The 18117-nt window shown below is 45.4% G+C and overlaps 1 protein-coding gene across 1 annotated transcript; it reads right to left on the bottom strand.

Annotated features, from left to right (window-relative positions):
- Positions 1–627: 627 nt before the first annotated feature.
- On the bottom strand, positions 628–4027 carry LOC121444701 (ADP/ATP translocase 2). Its single transcript, XM_041646605.1, has 4 exons — positions 3855–4027; positions 2423–2909; positions 1517–1657; positions 628–1048 (listed from the first exon to the last, which is right to left on the bottom strand). Exons 1-4 carry the CDS (start codon positions 3963–3965, stop codon positions 891–893), a joined length of 897 nt encoding a protein of 298 aa, XP_041502539.1. The 5' UTR covers positions 3966–4027; the 3' UTR covers positions 628–890.
- Between the last annotated feature and the right edge of the window lie 14090 nt (positions 4028–18117).

The following is an 18117-nucleotide window of genomic DNA, read 5'->3' as shown; positions in this document are numbered from 1 at the left end:
CGATCTCAGCACTACCAGCCTTAATCCTCTGCTTTGAATGGGATTAAATCAAAACGGCTTGAGCCAGGTGAAGAAGAAGGCAATTGGACAAACTGAGAACTGGGATTACCTTAGCTTAAAAAAATTATTAAAATGAGGTGATATTCATTTGACAGTCATTTGAAAGCAAATTTGGCTATGGTTCTTGTTTAATAACCACAGGAGTAGGAAAAGCAGGTACATGATACTTTTGGGAAGAAAACTCAGGCAGCTATGCCAGGCTACAGGCAAGACCCAAGTTTTTGGATACACTGGTCCCAATTTTATTTTGCTAATGAATTGGGAATATTGACAAGTACATGTCCAAGGTATTCCTTGAAAAATTGATTGACAATTTATTTTAGAAGTTATCCAGCTCATCTTAGCTGGGCAGTGGTGGCACACCTTTAATTCCAGCACTTGGGAGGCAGAGGCAGGCAGATCTCAAGAGTTCGAGGCCAGCCTGGTCTACATAGTGAGTTCTAGGACAGCCAGGGCTAGTCTCAACAAAAGATTTCCTCACCTTGGGAGATACTGAACTCTATTCAAATATAGTGCCTATCCACACACAAAGCAGATTTTTATATGGAAAGAGACCACAAACAAAACTGTCTTTAGATATTTTTTATTTCTTCAATTTTTATTATCAGGAGTGACTGAAATAAAAAATATAATTGAGTCCCATCATTATTGTCACTATGGAAATGGCTTTAAGAGAAAACTGGTCAGATGAATATTATTGCTTCCCACTTTTCAACTGGTAAATAGTTGCCACTGATAAAACAGACAAGCCCAGAGAATCTGTCCAGAATGTTCAAGATATGGTGTATTATACAACATGCCTGTTCTCGGGGAGAACACCTACGACATAATTATGTGTACTTCTTGATCTCATCATACAAGACAAGCACAAAGGCACCACCCATGCCCCTGAGAACGTTGGACCATGCACCCTTGAAAAAGGCCTTGCTTCCTTCGTCACGAGCAATCTTCCTCCAGCAGTCGATTGTGCCTGTGTACATGATGTCAGCTGCGAAGAATAAAGACACGGAGTTGATGATTACAGACCAATGAACGCCCCCATGTTCAGAACACTAAAGAAAAACAGCCCCACTTTTAAAAAGCAATTTCAGGCTTTTTTTTGGGGGGAGGGGCATCATGAGGATGGAATTCTGCGCCTTGTGCATACTAGGAAAGCTCTCTACTTTGAGCCATTCCAAGCACTCAGCACCAGTTTTAAACCCAGAATTTCTATAACAGCACAGGCAATGCTTAAGTATTAATGTTGTGACTGGAGAACAGGGATGACCTCTTAATATAATTTAAGCACCCCACGTGACAGGCATCTAAAGGGTTGCTTGCTCCCAAGGCAGTTGTGCAGCCAACATGGCTATTACCTCCATCCCTTCTACACCATCTACAGTGTTTTATGGCACTGGAGATTGAATCCAGGGCAGCCATCACCTGTTTGTGGCCACAACTTTTAATCAGAACTTACTTCCTTTGCGTCCTGACTGCATCATCATACGACGGCGAACCGTGTCAAAGGGATAGGAAGTCAAGCCAGCGACAGCAGTGACAGACTGTGCAATCATCCAGCTGATGAAGATGTGAGTGTTCTTGGGATCTGGAAGCATTCCTGAAAAGATAAATATATATATAGTTAATCAAAATGTAGTTTTGCCGACCTTTTTTACACTCAAACAACACTATTCATCAGAAATTTTATATTGGAAGAATTTGGCTTCTTTCAGGAATTAATAAAAAATATTAGCCTTCTGGAATGTTAGGTAGATGCAATGATCTTTCAAATTATCTCTTAACAGCTTCAGGTCGGGTGGTGGTGGCAGCACATGCCTTCATTCCCAGCACTTGGGAGGCAGAAGCAGGGGGGAATCTCTGTGAGTTTGAGACCAGCCTGGTCTACAAAAGCTAGTTCCAGGACAGCCAGAGCTGTACAGAGAAGCTGTTTCAAAAAAAAAAACCAAACCAATAAATAAATAAATAAGACAATCCCACCTCCAAACAGCTTTATAGCTTAGTGTGATTGTACAACAGTGTAAGCCTGAAATAGGAGGTACTTGGGAAGCTGAGGCAGGAGGACCTTATCAAAGAAACAAATCAGGAGCTAGGTGTGGTAGCCTGCACCCTTTAATCCTAGCACTCAGGAGTCAGAGGCAGGTGGATGCCTGTGAGGTGGAAGCCAGCCTGGTCTACATAGTGAGCTCCAGGCCAGCCAGGGCTACAGTGAGACACCTCAAAGAAAAAAAAGAGAACAAAAGAAACTAGGGCTTGGGGATACAGCTCAGTACTGGATTAGTGTGCACAAGGCCCTTAGGTGGAGTTCCCAGCACTGCAAACATATCCAAAGCTCTCACAACGTCTAAGCATATAGCATACTTACCCTTTGCAGTGTCATAGATGCCAAAGTAGGCAGCTCGGTAGATGATAATGCCCTGGACTGACACATTAAAGCCTTGGTACAGGCCCCTAATCCCATCAGATTTGTAGATCTTAACCAGGCAGTCACCAAGGCCTTTGAATTCCCTTTCAGCTCCAGCTTTGCCCACATCAGCTGCTAGACGGGTACGGGCAAAATCAAGGGGGTACACAAAGCACAAGGATGTGGCCCCAGCGGCACCACCTGATGCCAGGTTCCCTGCAAAGTAGCGCCAAAACTGGGTCCTCTTGTCCACACCACCCAAAAAGATCTGCTTGTATTTATCTTTGAAGGCAAAGTTGAGAGCCTGGGTGGGGAAGTATCTGATGACATTGGCCAGGTTACCACGCCAGAAGGACAGGACTCCCTGTTCCTTGGGGATACGAACCACGCAGTCTATAATGCCCTTGTATTGCTTATCTGCCGTGATTTGCTTGCTGGCATGCTGCACCTGATGGACAGGAAGAAGGCAATAGGGACAGTTACAACCACAGAGAAGGGACAAGGGAAGAACACACACACATAATCTTTAAGGTTGGTTCCCCTTTCCCCAAATCCAGCTTTCAGAATCCTAAGTGCTGACACCATCACAGGGGTAAGCCTCCACCTCTGTGAGTGAGGCTCCCTCAAGCGGACCTATGACCTTTAGACCTGGAAGAAAGGTCATTCCCTCCACGTGAGGTTCAGAGGCACTAGGGTGGGACCTACATAGGACACGTTCACCTTGGTGACCACGGTCAACTTCTCAGGTCTCCTGAGCTGCTTCCTTTCCGCCCCACCCCCACTTTTGTTCTGGGAGGGGGGGGAGGGTGATTAAATTGCACTCGCGAGTGCCCTCTAGAGGCACAGCTCGGCGAGCGCGCGGCAGGAAGGCCGGCGGCGAGGGGCTGCGCGGGGGCGGAGGTAGCAGGCACATGCTCTTCCCGGCGTCCACTTCCAGCCCGCCGGCCGGCGAGGTTAGACCGCGTTGTTCGCAGGCGGCGGCACGGCCGCCTAACCGGTCCGCGTGGCCTGCGCCCCGAGCTGTAATCTCCTTGCCGTGACCTTGAGGTTCTCGGTAAGGCCAGGTGTTGTTTGCCAGCGCTTGCTTTCAGGCCTACTGCCCTTCCCCAGAAAGCCGGGGTGGACGGTGTCTCTCGGGCTGCCCTAGCCTAGTTCTCGGTGCCAGGGACGGCCCCAAGCGTCTCCGCTTCCTCTGGCCCCGACCACTTGCTACACTCAAACTCCCAAGTCCTTATAGACGCCTTCTCCCAGTTTGCTTTTCGGGCTCTGTGGCCAGGCCCGGCCTTCACCTCGCCCCAAGCCTACTGATTGAACCCCACTCTCCCGCTAGGGTACCCCCCTTTCTGTGCAGATCCCCCACTTCCTGCCTGGGCCCCTCGATCTCAGGACGTACCTGCAGCAGCAGCTTGACCCGCTCGATGGGCGCTACCGCCGTCTTGGAGATGGCCGCGGCCACTCCACCTGCCAAGAAGTCCTTGGCGAAGGACACAGCAGCATCTGTCATGTTGAAAGAGAAAGAAAAGGCAGGGGAGCACGGAACGGGACTGGCTTGACAACCGGCTTCTACTCCCGGACTCTGGGGCGGAGCAAAGCAAATGGCCGATTTATATAGTGGCAGCCAGGCGCTGAGCTGCCGGCGTAAGGGGCGGGTCGAGGCAGGCGCCCAGCACAGGCGCGCAGAATGGCTGAGCTGCTGAGTGGCTGGGGACCTGCGGGAGGAGCCCGGGGAGGTCGCCCTCCCAGCCTCGCCTGCCCTTGGCACCTGATCAGGCCCGAGTATGGGGCGGCTGCCGGCAGAACCTACAACTTGGGTGTTCGACCCTGAGAAGGGTCAGGGAAAGGTGAGGAAGGCTGAAGATAATTTTGTATCCAAAGGGGAAAAAACAAACAAACAAAAAAACAAACAAAACCCAAAACCCAGGCCTAGGGCCAGGCCTAGGGTGAAGACGCTCCAGACAGACAAAACTTCCCCAACCTCAGGAATCAAGATAAATATCGAATGGAATATTAAAAGATTTCATTTTGACAAACTAAGGACTGCAGGTCACTCATTCACTTTTGTGGAGAAAATTATTTGGGGACCCAGGACTGGAATTACAGTGAGGCTCCTGATTCAAGGTCATCCTAGTACAGAATGAGAGCCTGTCTTTGTAGAGTTCTGAGCATTCATAACCTAAGGATCTTGCATTGTTTTGTGTTTTAAAACCATTGCACTGAGATTCATTTATCTTGGTTGCTGAGTTGTCCTGTGTCAAGCTCTGTGAATTTCACCTTAGACCTGGCACTACCCTGAAGCTTTGTCCTCGAAGCCAGAGAAAACCTAAGTACCAGCAGGGTGTGATCCTGTCAGCATGCCCCAGACTACAAATAGTGTGACAAAGATCTTTCAGGGAATTGACCTAAGAGAATCCAAAGCACCGGACTCGAGGGGAGGAAATGATTCTAACCGAAAGCCAAATACAGTATCAAGAAGGGTAAGAGGCTTTAAAAGGTTAAGAATGCAGTTGGCATTTGACTCTGGACTCCAGGTAGAAGCGCTCTTGGATTGACTAGACTGCTGAACTCCATCTGTAGTTCCAATGGACCTGCGTTCCCTGAGCCCCTTAATCCACGAACTGAGTAAATATTTGCCACAAATGACCTCAAGATCAGGAGTGCTCCCTCAGGTTCCGAACGGCAACAGGTAATGCGATCACAACCCTGCTTCTAAGTAATCCCTACTGATAGAAATGAAGGTGACAGTTGAAAATTTCACTGCATCTGAGCCTTAGGTGCCCAACCTTCAGAATTTCCACAGCAAAATGCCAACAGGCCTGTCTACACTAAGACATAGTGGGCGTTTTAGTTAGAGTTTCTATTTCTGTGACAAAACACTGTGACCAAAAGCAATTTGAGGAGGAAGTGTTTATTTCATCTTACAGCTTGGAAGTCGGGACAGGAGTTGATGTGCAGAGGCCATGGAGGGGAGCTGCTTACTGGTTTGTGCCTAATGGCTGGCTCAACCTGCTTTCTTATAGAATCTGGGACCACCGGCCCAGGCGTAGCCCCACCCACTATGGGCTGGGCCCTTCCTCATCAATCATCAAACAAGAAAGCACCACAGGCTTGCCTTCAGGCCAGTCTTGTGCGGGCATTTTCTCAGCTAAGGCTTCCTTTTCTCAGATGACTCTGGCTTGGGTCAAGTTGCCTGGAAAGTAGCATAATGGGTATGTCACTCCCTTTCATGCCTTCTCCCACATCTTCCATGTCTGTGTGGTGCAGCCTCCTCCAGGGGTTTTAGGCCTTTCTCTAAGTAGAGTGTGTTCATTCTTAGCTCCCAAGAAGCCCAGCAATGCAAAATGCTGGGCACAAACTGTAGGCATTTGAAGGAGCGTTGTGGTTTTTTCTTAAAAGATCAGTGATTTCCCTTACTTGAACCCAGTATAGCTACCATATGCATCTGAGACATGTTTTATCACACCATTTGTTGAAGAAACTATCTTTCCTCAAGGTTTGCTTATGGTGCCTGTTTTTTTAAACATCACTTGGCTGTAGCTGTTTGTGCTTCCTTTCGGGTCCTCTATTCTATTCCATTGGTAGATGCACATGCTTTTGTACCATTCTTATGGAGGTTTTGTTACTGTGGCTCTGTAGTTAGCTTAAAATGTAGTATTGTGATCACTCCAGCATTTAGGTTGCTGCTTAGGATTGCTTTGGGCACTTGGAATCTTTTTGGCACTCGTATAAATTTTAGGATTCTTGGAAGAAATGCCACTTTAATCTTTATAGGGCTTGCTTTGACTCTGTGGGTTAGTTTTGTGATATAGCTGTCTTTACAGTGTTAATCCTGGTGATCTTTAGCTTGGGATGGCTTTCTGTGTCTTTTGTTATTGTTGCTTTTGTTTTTCAAGACAGGGTTTCTCGGTAGCTTTGGAGCCTGTCCTGAAACTAGCTCTTGTAGGCCAAACTGGCCTCGAACTCAGAGAGATCCCCCTCCCTCTGCCTCTCGAGTGCTGGGATTAAAAGCGTGCGCCACACCACCCGGCTGATTTCCACCTTTTATATTGAGGCAGAGTCTGAACCAAGAGCTCACTGGTTTGGTTCCCTACTTAGTCCATCTCCTGTCTCCGTTTCCTGAGCACTACATTGCTGTGGGTCGTGGTGATCCTGACTCTAGCCCTTAGGCTTGTTTGGGAAGCATTTTACCCACTGAGCTAGCTACCTAGCCTTCTATTTTTGAGGCTATTGCCAGTGGGATCCCTGGCCCCCAGAGTTCTTACGAAGCTTGCTATTGCTATTTAGAAAAACTTTCTTCTTTTTCTCTGTCTCTCTCTCTCGTGTGTGTGATGTGTGTGTACCCGTGTGTGTGAAGGTACATGTATGTGCACATGCATTTGGCACCCTGAGGTTGATGCTGTGCATCTTCCTCGGTTGCTTATATATCGAGGCAGAGTCTCTTGAACCCTGAGCTCCCTGACCTGGCTAGTCTAGCTGGCCAGATTGGTCTAGGGCAATGATTCTCAACCGTGGGCTGTGGACCCTTTGGGGTCGCATATCAGATAACCTCTATCAGATATTTACATTATGATTCATAGTAGTAACAAAATTACAGTTATGAAGTAGCAATGAAACAATTTCATGGTTGGGGTCACCACAGCAGGAGGAGCTGTATTAAAGGGTAACAGCATTAGGAAGGTTGAGAACCACTGCTCTAGAGATTCCATGGTCTCTGCCTCCTGCAAGGTACAGGTGGGTTGCCACACTGACTACACTCCAGTCCTCATGTACAGTGGACCAAAAGGTACTAATTGACTTTGTGTCCTGAAACTTTGTTGCAAGTGTTTATCCTATGTCAGAATTTTCTGGTGGGGTCTTTAGGTCTTTTAAGAATGGGGCACTATCATCAACAAATAAAGAGATAAATTGACCTCTCCAAAGGGGCAATTTTTTTTGTTTTGTTTTTTGGTTTTTTGAGACAGGGTTTCTCTGTGGCTTTGGAGCCTGTACTGGAACTAGCTCTGTAGACCAGGCTGGTCTCGAACTCACAGAGATCCCCCTGCCTCTGCCTCCCGAGTGCTGGGATTAAAGGCGTGCGCCACCATCGCCCAGCATTGTTGTTTTTTGAGACACGGTTTCTCTGTGTATCTCTGGCTGTTCTGGAATTTACTCTGTAGACGAGGCTGGCCTCGAACTCACAGGCCTCAAACTCACAGAGATCCGACTGCCTCTGCCTCCCTGATGCTGGGATTAAAGGAGTGTGTCACCATTACCCAGGCCAAAGGGGCTATTTTGGATCCAGCTTTGTCCATCCTAAGGAAAATCTGCCATCCTTGTGTGAGATGGGTGCTACAGTGTTTCTTTACTAGCTGACTGTATCCATGTGTGAGATGGGCACTACAGTATTTCTTTACTAGCTGACTGGATCGTTGATTCAGGTTTAGAAATGAGCATCTTATACTTGTCAAATAATGGTAAGGCAAGTCTTCTGAAAACCATAGTCACCCCTCTGCTGAAACAACAGGTAAAACGGGGTTTAGCTGGTTAAAAATTATTGCTGTGCTGGGGATCAGTGCATACTAGGCAATATAGAGAATTTTATTTCAAGAGTGTGGGTTTTGTTGATGTTCCCCCCCCTCTCTCTCAGACAGGGTTTCACCATGTAACTCTACTGGTCTGGTAGTTAGTTACCATGTAGGTCAGGCTGGCCTGAATTCACAGATTCATCTGCCCCTGCTTCCTGGGTGCTAGAGTTAAAGATATATACCACTACATCCAGCTAACAATTTTTTAAAAAGACTCATTTATTTATCATTATGTGTATATCTGTGTACCACATATGTGCAGGTGCCCGCAGAGTTCAGAAGAGGATGTCAGATTTCCTGGAACTGGGGTTATAGGCGGTGTGAACTGCCTGAAATGGGTGCTGGGAGCTGAACCTAGGTCTTCTGTAACAGCTGCTAGTGCTCCTAACCACTGGGCAACCTCTGTAGCTCCAGTTCTTGTTTTTTTTCTGTAGTGCTGGGGCTGGAATTCAAGGCCCTGTAGATATTAGACCAGCATTCCACTGTGCAGCTACATTCCTAACCTTTGTTTAGTTTTATTTTTTGTTATTGCAAATGCCAGGATTTCATCATTTGGTTAGCTGAGTAGCATTCTGTTGTGTATATGGTCCACATTTTCTTTGCCTCCTTGTCAGGTGATGGACATCCAGGCTGCGTCTACTTTGGGGTTCTTGTGAATAGTGCAGAAATGAACATGGGAAAGAAGATGTCTCTTCAACATGCCAGACTGCATCTCTTTTGATATATACCTACCAGTGAGATTGCTGAGTTATACAAAACACATACCTTTTGAGGAATCTCCAGAGTACTTCAGGGTGGCATTGTGAATTTGATCCTGACCAATGACATGCAAGGATTCCCTTCTCTCCACTCCCTCACCAGTGCTCCTTCTCTTTTGTCTTTGTGATATGAGCACTTAACACCTCGCTGTGGTTTTCATTTGTACTTCCTTAATAACTAGTGATGTAGGACATCTTTTTTTATGATGATTGACCAATTTACATATCTTTTTTTAGGAAATGTCTGATTAGGTTTATTGCTTTCGCTTCTTAGCCTTTTGGCTGAGATCGAGTGTAGGTTAATTGCTCACTTTTAAATTGGGTTATTACAGCGTTTCTGTTGATATTAGGAGTTCCTTGCATTGTGCGCGTCAACCCACTCTCAGGTGGATGCTTTTTGCAAAGTTAGGAATTGAGCCTAGGGACTCATGCTTGCTTGGCAAGCTCTGTACCACTGAACTATATTCCCAGCCCCCTTGTACTATTTTTGCAACATTTTTTTGTTTGTTTTTTGAGACAGGGTTTTTCTGTGTAACAGCCTTGGCTGTCCCGGAACTCACTCTGTAGACCAGGCTGGCCTCACAGAGATCACCTGCCTCAGCCTCCCAAGTGCTGGGATGAAAGGCGTGCGCCACTATGACTCAGACTGCAACATTTTTTCTAAGTCGGAAAGTTAAAAATTATCAAAAGAGCCGGGCGGTGGTGGCGCACACCTTTAATCCCAGCACTCGGGAGACAGAGGCAGGTGGATCTCTGTGAGTTCGAGACCAGCCTGGTCTACAAGAGCTAGTTCCAGGACAGGCTCCAAAGCTACAGAGAAACCCTGTCTCGAAAAAACCAAAAAAAAAAAATTATCAAAAGAAAAAAAAAAAACAGGAACAAGAGGTCAGGAGAACAGAGAATAATATCAGTGATGATGAGTATATTGACGATCTATATTTGGTCAGTTCATTAAAAACTCACTTCTCCAGTGAGACACGGTGGGGTCTATGTTAGTGACTGTTGTGTCTCTGGCAGCTATGGAAAACATAAGTGTGATAAACAGGAACTGAAGCTAAGGCACTGTCTAGTAGTTCTGAAGAAAGGAAAAAGCTCAAGCAATACCGAGCGTGTTGGATTTCTATGTACCAATGCCTAGAAGGCAGGTAATAAAATGAACTTTATACAAACAGAAAACACAATACTATACGCATTGTTCAGACACTGTGGGATGGGGCTTCTGGCTGACGTGGTCAAGGAAAGGGAAACCTGGCTGAGAGATGCCACAGGGAAGTGAAGCACAATGATTTATCAAGAAGGGAGTCATTAGTAATTTAGTGGCTGGAATGTGCAGAGCATTCATCAAGAGGAAGCTGGACGTGGGGTATGTACCTGGAATCCCAGCACTCTGGAGGGTGAGGCAGTAAGCCTGGGAGTCTGAAGCCCGCTGGGACTGCACAGTGAGAAACTCTCAAAATAACTAAACAAGGGCAAGTAAGATGGGGTAGTGGTGTAAACAGACTCCAGTAAGTTATCCTCTGACTTTTATACGTGCACCATGGCACGTATGTCCTTCTATTCACTCTCACACATGATGTGCATACACACACACACAAAGTAATAAAACAAGTTCTTTTGTTAAGGGGTCCTCACTATGTAGATAAGGCTGGCCTTGAACTCAGAGAGATCCAACTGACTCTGCCTTCCGAGTTCTGGAAGTGTGCCTCTGAATCCAACTAAAATTAATTCTTGAAAAAAGCTACTAAGAAACAGCCCCCCCCCCCCAGGGGTGGTGGCAATACCAGGTAATCTCAGCATTCAGAAGGCCAAAGAAAGAAGATGGAAGTTTCAGGCTACCTTATGGTAAATAGTAAACTTCAGGCCAGCATGGGCTATACTGGGAGACCCTCCACCTCCAAAATCTGCTGCAAAAATAGAACCAAAGAATGAAAGGGAGATACAAATATGTAGTTGTAGATATGTATAAGACACTGGTCAGCTAGATAAAATATATGAATAATACTGCATATGGCTAGCTGTCAGAGGTAAGACATTGCAACAACAGACAAAGCCATCCAAATATTTGATGGATATTTCATTATTTAGATAGCAACATATCTGATAAGTTCTTTTCAGAATTTTGTTACGTTTATTTATTCATTATATGTATGTGTGTATGTTTGTGGGCATATATGTGCTATGATGTATGTGTGTGTAGAGCTCAGAGGACAGCTTGCTGAAGGCTCTTTCCTCCACCATGTTCGTCCCAGTGGTTAAAGTCAGATCTGGCTTGGCAGCAAGTGCCTTCACAAGGTCCCACACCTACTAAATTCTTGGCCCATTCCCAGATTACTAATAGTTCTCATACTAATGAGAAGCAACGAGGCATGTTGCTAGGCTGGACTCAATGCTGCCAATGAGTAAAGAAGAGCTGCTGAGTAAGGTGTGAGCTGCAAGGATCTGGAAGAACGCGACTGTGCCATCTGTCTCTCCTAAACAAACAGAGCATGGTCACATAGGCTAGGTAAAATGTGTGCACACGCGTGCGTCTGTGCTTAAGGTAGATTTTAGAGAAAAGATGATGGGATGTCCTGGTCAGATACCAAAAGAGAAAGACAACTCAGGAGGGAGAGGAGCCCAAAGAGAAAATTCACATCTGTACAATTTTGAGAAGTTCTGATGAGAAAATACAATGTCCACATAGATTGTTTTCTTCTGATCACAGTTGGACAAAGACCAACATACCATAGACTTCTGGGAGTTGACTCACAAAAGGCAAAGTTAGGGATAGACACAGGCTTATAAAGTGGGAAGGACCATAATAAAGGATTCTAATATTCTATTTAGAGCAAGACATTTAAGGGTGCAGAGGTAGGCCTTAATGGAAGCGTGTGCAAGAGAGGACTGGGAGTGCTGTATTCAATGCTTCAGCAGTTAAATGCACTTAAGAGCACTTGCTGCTCTTGCAGAGGACCCAGGTTTGATTCGCAACACCCACATGGTGGCTCACAATCACCTGTAGCTCCAGTCCCAGGGGACCCAACACTCATTGTTTTATGTGTCTGGGGGGGGATGTAGTTCAATTGGAAGGGTACGGGTTAGCATGCACAAAAGCCTGGGTTCAGATCTCAACACTGCATGAGGTAGACTGATGATATATGCCTATCATCCCAGCACTTAAATTGTAAAGGCAGGATCAGATGTTCAATGGTAGCCTAGCCTACATAGTTTGAGGCAAACAAAAGGAAAAGAAGAAATCCATTACTTTTGCACACTAAAATGAATTGAAATACAGAAAGAAATTGCTTTCTAAAATATGAATGAGGCCGGTGGTGATGGCTCACGCCTTTAATCCCAGCACTCGGAGGCAGAGGCAGGTGGATCTCTGTGTGTTCAAGGCCAGCCTGTTCTACAGAGCTAGTTCCAGGACACGCTCCAAAGTTACAGAGAAACCCTGAAAATATTGTTTGATTGCTGATGATGGAACCCAAACCCTGGGCATGCTAGGCAAACACAGCATCACAGAGCTATACCCTTAGCCCTCCAAATTGGAATTTTAGCAAACATTCCAACTTTGCTTAACCAAGGTACTGGTAATGTATTTAATCCAGTTAGTAATAATGTGTAAGATCACATAGCTAGGATTTGAATTGCTAGTTGGTACCCAGAAAAGATGCTGTTCATTTTCAGATCTGGTCACATTTCCAGTGGGAGTGACTGTCACTGTTATGTTTGCAGTGTAATTATTGAGGAAGAATCTCCTTCGGCCTAGTTAGTTGGCATATGGCCTTCTAGAATATTCTTGCTTTTTGCCTAGTTGTGCTCATTTATTATTATTATTTTGAAACAGGATTTCATGTAGCCTAGGCTGGCCTGGAACTTACTATATAGCCGAGGTTGGCTTTGAACTCCTGATCCTCCTGCCCCCATCTGGGATTACTGGCATGTGCCACTATGCCTGGCTTGTATAGTATTTATTTTTTAATATCACATATGCTGCTCCTAAATCTCCTGACTCCCCTTTGCTTATTGGATGAAACCTAAACTCAGATTAGCATTTGAATCCCTTGTTTTCTTTTTCTTCTTCTACCCCAGTAGATTTTGATTTCTGGAAGGTTGAGCAAGCATTTCATGGATTTCAGCCATGGATGACTGCTCCAGATTAAGCAAATCAAATAAAGTGGGCAAGTTTTACTGCAGTGCTGCTGTCAAACAGTGGAACTGCACATTCTTTTCTTGTTGCATGGCTCAAGCCTACTGCATTCTGCCTACAAGGCGAACAGTGAGCTGCGGCTTCCCAACCTCTGTTTGTCATTGAGACAGGATCCTACTAGGTAGCTCAGGCTTGCCTCGCACTCCTGACTCTCCTGCTTCAGCCTCCCAAATACTGAGATTCCAGGCTTGGGCCATTATATCCATTAAAAATGTGCATATTTGAAGGGCACAATTTGATAATATTTTTGCGTATGTGTACACTTAAGAAACCCCGGCAGTTAACACAGTGAACTGATCCATTACTAAAATTTTTCATGTGTCCCTTGGTAGCCCCTCCGTCCAAGCGAACAGTTTTCAGCATACTGTCACTTTAGCTTAGATTACATTCCCTAGAATTTTGAATAAACGGAACCATGCAGCATATATGCTTTCCTTTGCCCTGGCTTCTCTTGGCATATTATCAGTTGGTAAATATTTGGGTCATTTCTGCTTTTTGCTTATTTTAAGAATAGGTTTCCTCCCTCCCTCCCTCCTTCCCTCCCTCCCTCCCTCCCTCCCTCCCTCCCTTCCTGTCTTAAATCTTCCCCCTTAGAGTTACTGCACCATGCATTATATATCCCTAATAGCAGGGCACATAAATTTCATTTTCTCCATATCTTCAGCTTCTGCCTTCTCAGTTTCATTTTTTGCTTCTTTCCCACTCCAGGAGTTCCTTCCTGTCTCATCTTTTAGTGGTCTTGTTTGATCCCCCTGTTTTAATTTTTAAATTAAATTATCTTAAATGAGCCGGGCGGTGGTGGCGCACGCCTTTAATCCCAGCACTCAGGAGGCAGAGGCTGGCAGATCTCTGTGACTTCGAGGCCAGCCTGGTCTACAAGAGCTAGTTCCAGGACAGGCTCCAAAACCACAGAGAAACCCTGTCTCGAAAAACCAAAAAAAAAAAATTATCTTAAATGTTTGAGTATTTTACTTGCATGTGTGTCTGTGCCCTATATGCATGCCTGGTACCTGGAGAGGCCAGAAGTCATCAGATCCCTGGAACCTGAGGTATAGATGGTTGTGAGCCACCATGTGGGTGCTGGGAGCTGAACCTGAACCTGTGTACACTCAAAGAGCAGCTAGTGCTTTTAACCATTGAGCCAAATCTCCATCCCCTCCCTCTCCCCCTCTTTTTGTTTTTTGAGACAGGGTTCCTCTGTGTAGCTTTGGAGCCTGTCCTGGAACTAGCTCTTGTAGACCAGGCTGGCCTCGAACTCACAGAGATCCTCCTGCCTCTACCTCCTGATGTTTAAAGGTGTGTGCCACCACTGCCTGGTGCAGTCCTGGCTGTCCTGGAAAAGCCCTGAAGACCAGGCTGGCCTTGAACTCAGAGATTTGCTTGCCTCGGCCTCCGGAGTGCTAGATTAAAGGTATCTGCCACCAGAACCAGGCCATCTCTGTTTTAAATGCCCTTTGTTTGTTGACAACAAGCAAGTTTCTGTCTTTTACCATCCTTCTTCTCTGAACTTTTGATCTGTCCCTTTTATCTTAAAACAAATATCATTAGAGTTCTGTTAGTTTCCTGTTGCTGTTGTAATGACTTGCCACAGGCACAGTGCGCTAAACAACGCAGACTTTCTATGCTACAGTTCTGGAAGTCACTACTCTGTTGAACATCTCCATTTTGTAGCTCATTAAAGTTACTGACAAATTTTAGCCCTTTTTGCTTCTAGGACTGAGGTTCTTGTTTCCCTATTGGCTGTCAGCTGAGGGTCATTCTTAACTTCTTTTTTTTTCTTTTTTTGTTTTTTTTTTTTTTTGAGACAGGGTTTCTTTGTGGTTTTGGAGCCTGTACTGGAACTAGCTCTGTAGACCAGGTTGGTCTCGAACTCACAGAGATCCGCCTGCCTCTGCCTCCCGAGCGCTGGGATTAAAGGCGTGTGCCACCACCGTCCGGCTCATTCTTAACTTCTAGAAGCCATCTGTTCTTTGGCTCCTGGGCACCTTTGTGTTCAGAGTTAGTCCTTGTCATGTCTCTCTTGTTCTTGCATTTCTAGTTTCCTCCCCACACTCTGAGTCCATCTCCTCAGTATTTGAGGACTCTGAAGAGACTGGGAAGACCCAGACAAGCCAGAACTATCTGTCTCACTGTAGTCACTTGTTCAAGATCTTTTTGTCTCTGGGAATGATGCCTGTAATCACACTACTTGAGAAGCTGAGGCAGGAGGGTTGGTATGGGCTATAATAGGAAGGCCCTGCCTCAAAAAACAAAATAAAACAAAATAAGCCCAACCCCCAAGTTTATTGTGTTGTGTAGGGGAATACATTAAAAGGTTCTGGGAATTAGTGTATGGGTACTTTGGGGTTATTATTCCCTCTACTACAAATTGGGCAATTATAGGGACAATTTAGGCTCTAGTCAACTATCTATTTCTTCACTTGGATTTATTTTGGGAAGTTTGAATTTAACATATTAGCAATGGAACTTTTCATTTCTTCTCTGGCAAAACTCCTGCCCTCCTCCATTGTTCCTATGTCGACAAATGACAACATCATCTGCTTTGTTAAATTAAAAGCTAAAACCTTAGGTCCCAGCCTCAATGTCCCCATTCTACTTCTTGCATGCAGTTGTTCCGCAAGTCTTTTTAAGTTCAATTGCAAAATATGTCCTAACATTTTTCTTTTTACAAGTATTATTTTTTATGTCTGTACACCACGTGCACGCTGTGCTCAAGGAGGCCAGAAGAGGGCATCAGATTTCCCTGGGGACAGCATTCCAAATGATTTTGAACCACCCTATGGGTGCTGGGAATGGAACCTGGGCCCATGCTCTTAACCACTGAGCAATCTCCCCATCACCTATTTTTGTTATTTTCAACTTGTTTGTGTGTGTGGCCTGTGGGTGTGTGCATGTGAGTGCAGATTCTCTCGGAAGCTAGAAGTGCCAGTTCCCTCTGGAGCTGGAGTTACAGGCAGTTGTGAGCCGCCCAGAGTGGGTGCTAGGGATTATACTCCAACCCTTTATCAGGGCAGCATGTGCGTTAACCATTGAGCCATCTCTCCAGTCCTTGAACCCAGTTTTGTTTCTGCCACCAGTCTAGGCCAAGCTGGCATTTCTTGCTCATAACTCTGGAGTCAACTCTTTCTTGGTCTTCTCCTTTCTAACTATGCCTCCTTGTACTCTGTCCTCCCCATAACAACTAGCATTGTATGTTAAATTGAAAACCAGATCGTGTTGTTTCTTTTTAAAAATCTTCAGTACTTCTCGTAATACATGGCCTATGTGACCATATGAGATTGGGCTTTTAGAGCAGAGGATGTAGCTCAGCGGCAGAGGGCCTGCCTGACATGTGCAAGGCACTGGATTCTGTCTCCAGAGCTGCAATCAAATAGATGCAGATGATGTGCCCCTCTAGTCAAGCTCATCTCATCCCACTCCTTCACCCAGGGACCACACTCTGGCTGCATCCCCTTCCTCTCTGTTCACTAAGTTGTTTTTGGACAACTGGACATTTGCACTTGCTCTTTCCATTTGTTGGAGATGTTCTTCCTGCTTCTCTCTGTGGTTGGCTCATTCTCTTCTTTTAGGTTGTATCTCCAATGTCACCTCTCAGAATGGCCTTCCCTGGACCCCCAATTGAAAGATTTTACCTTTCCCCCACAGAATTCTTTAATTAAAGCACCCTGTTATTCCTCTTCCAACATTACTACCTAGCTTTCTGATCCGTTGGCTTGTCTATTGATCTCTCTGATCACTAGAATGTGATGTCCGGGGTCACATTTGCCTTTCGTATCACTGCATTCACAGTGCCTAATAGTTGTTGAACAAATGGACAAATGCCAGTCTTCTCTCTCTGCCTCCAGCCCTCTTCGCTTGCCTTCATCCCTGTGATCCTGCCTATGTCCTTGTATGAGTTACTGTTTTGTCGCTGTGATAGACACCATGACCAGAAGCAGCTTATAGAAGAGTCTATTTTGCCTTATAGTTCCAGACGGAGGGTCCACGAAGGCAGAGACAGCATGGCAGCAGGTGGGAGGTAGCCAAGAAGCTGAGACTTGGTCTCTTCAACCACGTGCAGAAATCCGAGTGCAAGCGGGACAAAACTACACTTTCCAACTCTGCCCCCAGGGAGGCGCACCCTCCAGCAAGTTGCTCCTCCTAACGGTTCCATAACATCCTGACCAGCACCATCAGTGCGTAGTGATATATCATTCATATTTTAATAAATAAAACCCTGTCTCAGAAAAAAAAACATACTCACACTTTTTTGGGGGGGGGGTGTTCAACCTGAAGATCAGAAAAGCAAAGCACTTGCTCTTACCTCCACCTCAGACTAAAATGGTGAAGCTGTCTCCACAAATTCTCAGAATGAGACTGAGCTGAGACCTGTCTCCTCCCATTTTATATTCCTCTCTAGGGCTGGGATTAAAGGCGTGTACCACTACTACCTGTTTCTATGGCAACTAGTGTGGCTACTGGGATTAAAGGTGTGTGTCACCACTGCCTGGTCTGTGTGGCTGACCAGTGTGGGTGTACTCGCTGATCTTCAGGCAAACTTCATTTATTAAAATACAAATGAAATATCACTAAAGTCAGTGGCAACTGAATATCCAAGTATATGCACCTAATAGGGACATATCCATTCAAATTATTACAGTCCTTTCTTCAAAACGGAGTTCAGAGCCAGGCATGTAAGGGGAAACCTGTCATTTTGTCTATTACAGGAACCTAAGTAAGGTAGATTATGAGTTCAAAGCCAGCCTGGGCTACACAGTGAGATACTTTAAAGTATCAAAACCTAGCAGGCTATGTGGCCCCATACCTTTAATTCCAACAGTCACCAGGCTATGGCAAGAGGATTGTCATGAGTTTGAGGCCACCCTGGAATACACAGTTTCATCCCTGCCCAAATGGATTGCAGAGTGAAATCCTGTCTCAAAACAACTCCTGTGAAAAAGAAAATAAAACAGCAATATAATGAAAGTTTACAAAAAATAAATCCGTTCAAAACTAGGCACAGTATAAAACAAGCGGAATTCTAGCACTCAGCAAACAGAGGTAGGAGAATTGTGAGTTCTAGGCCAGTCTGGGTTACATACTGAATGGCATTCTAGGAAACCCTGTTAACAAAACCCAAACAACCTAAGGCTAATTCAAGACTCA

The sequence above is a fragment of the Microtus oregoni genome, unplaced genomic scaffold (assembly GCF_018167655.1).
Source record: "Microtus oregoni isolate MIOR12 unplaced genomic scaffold, Mior012 000138F_ref0000102, whole genome shotgun sequence".
NCBI classification, from domain to species: domain Eukaryota; kingdom Metazoa; phylum Chordata; class Mammalia; order Rodentia; family Cricetidae; genus Microtus; species Microtus oregoni.
This window is presented reverse-complemented; position numbering and strand designations above follow the sequence as displayed.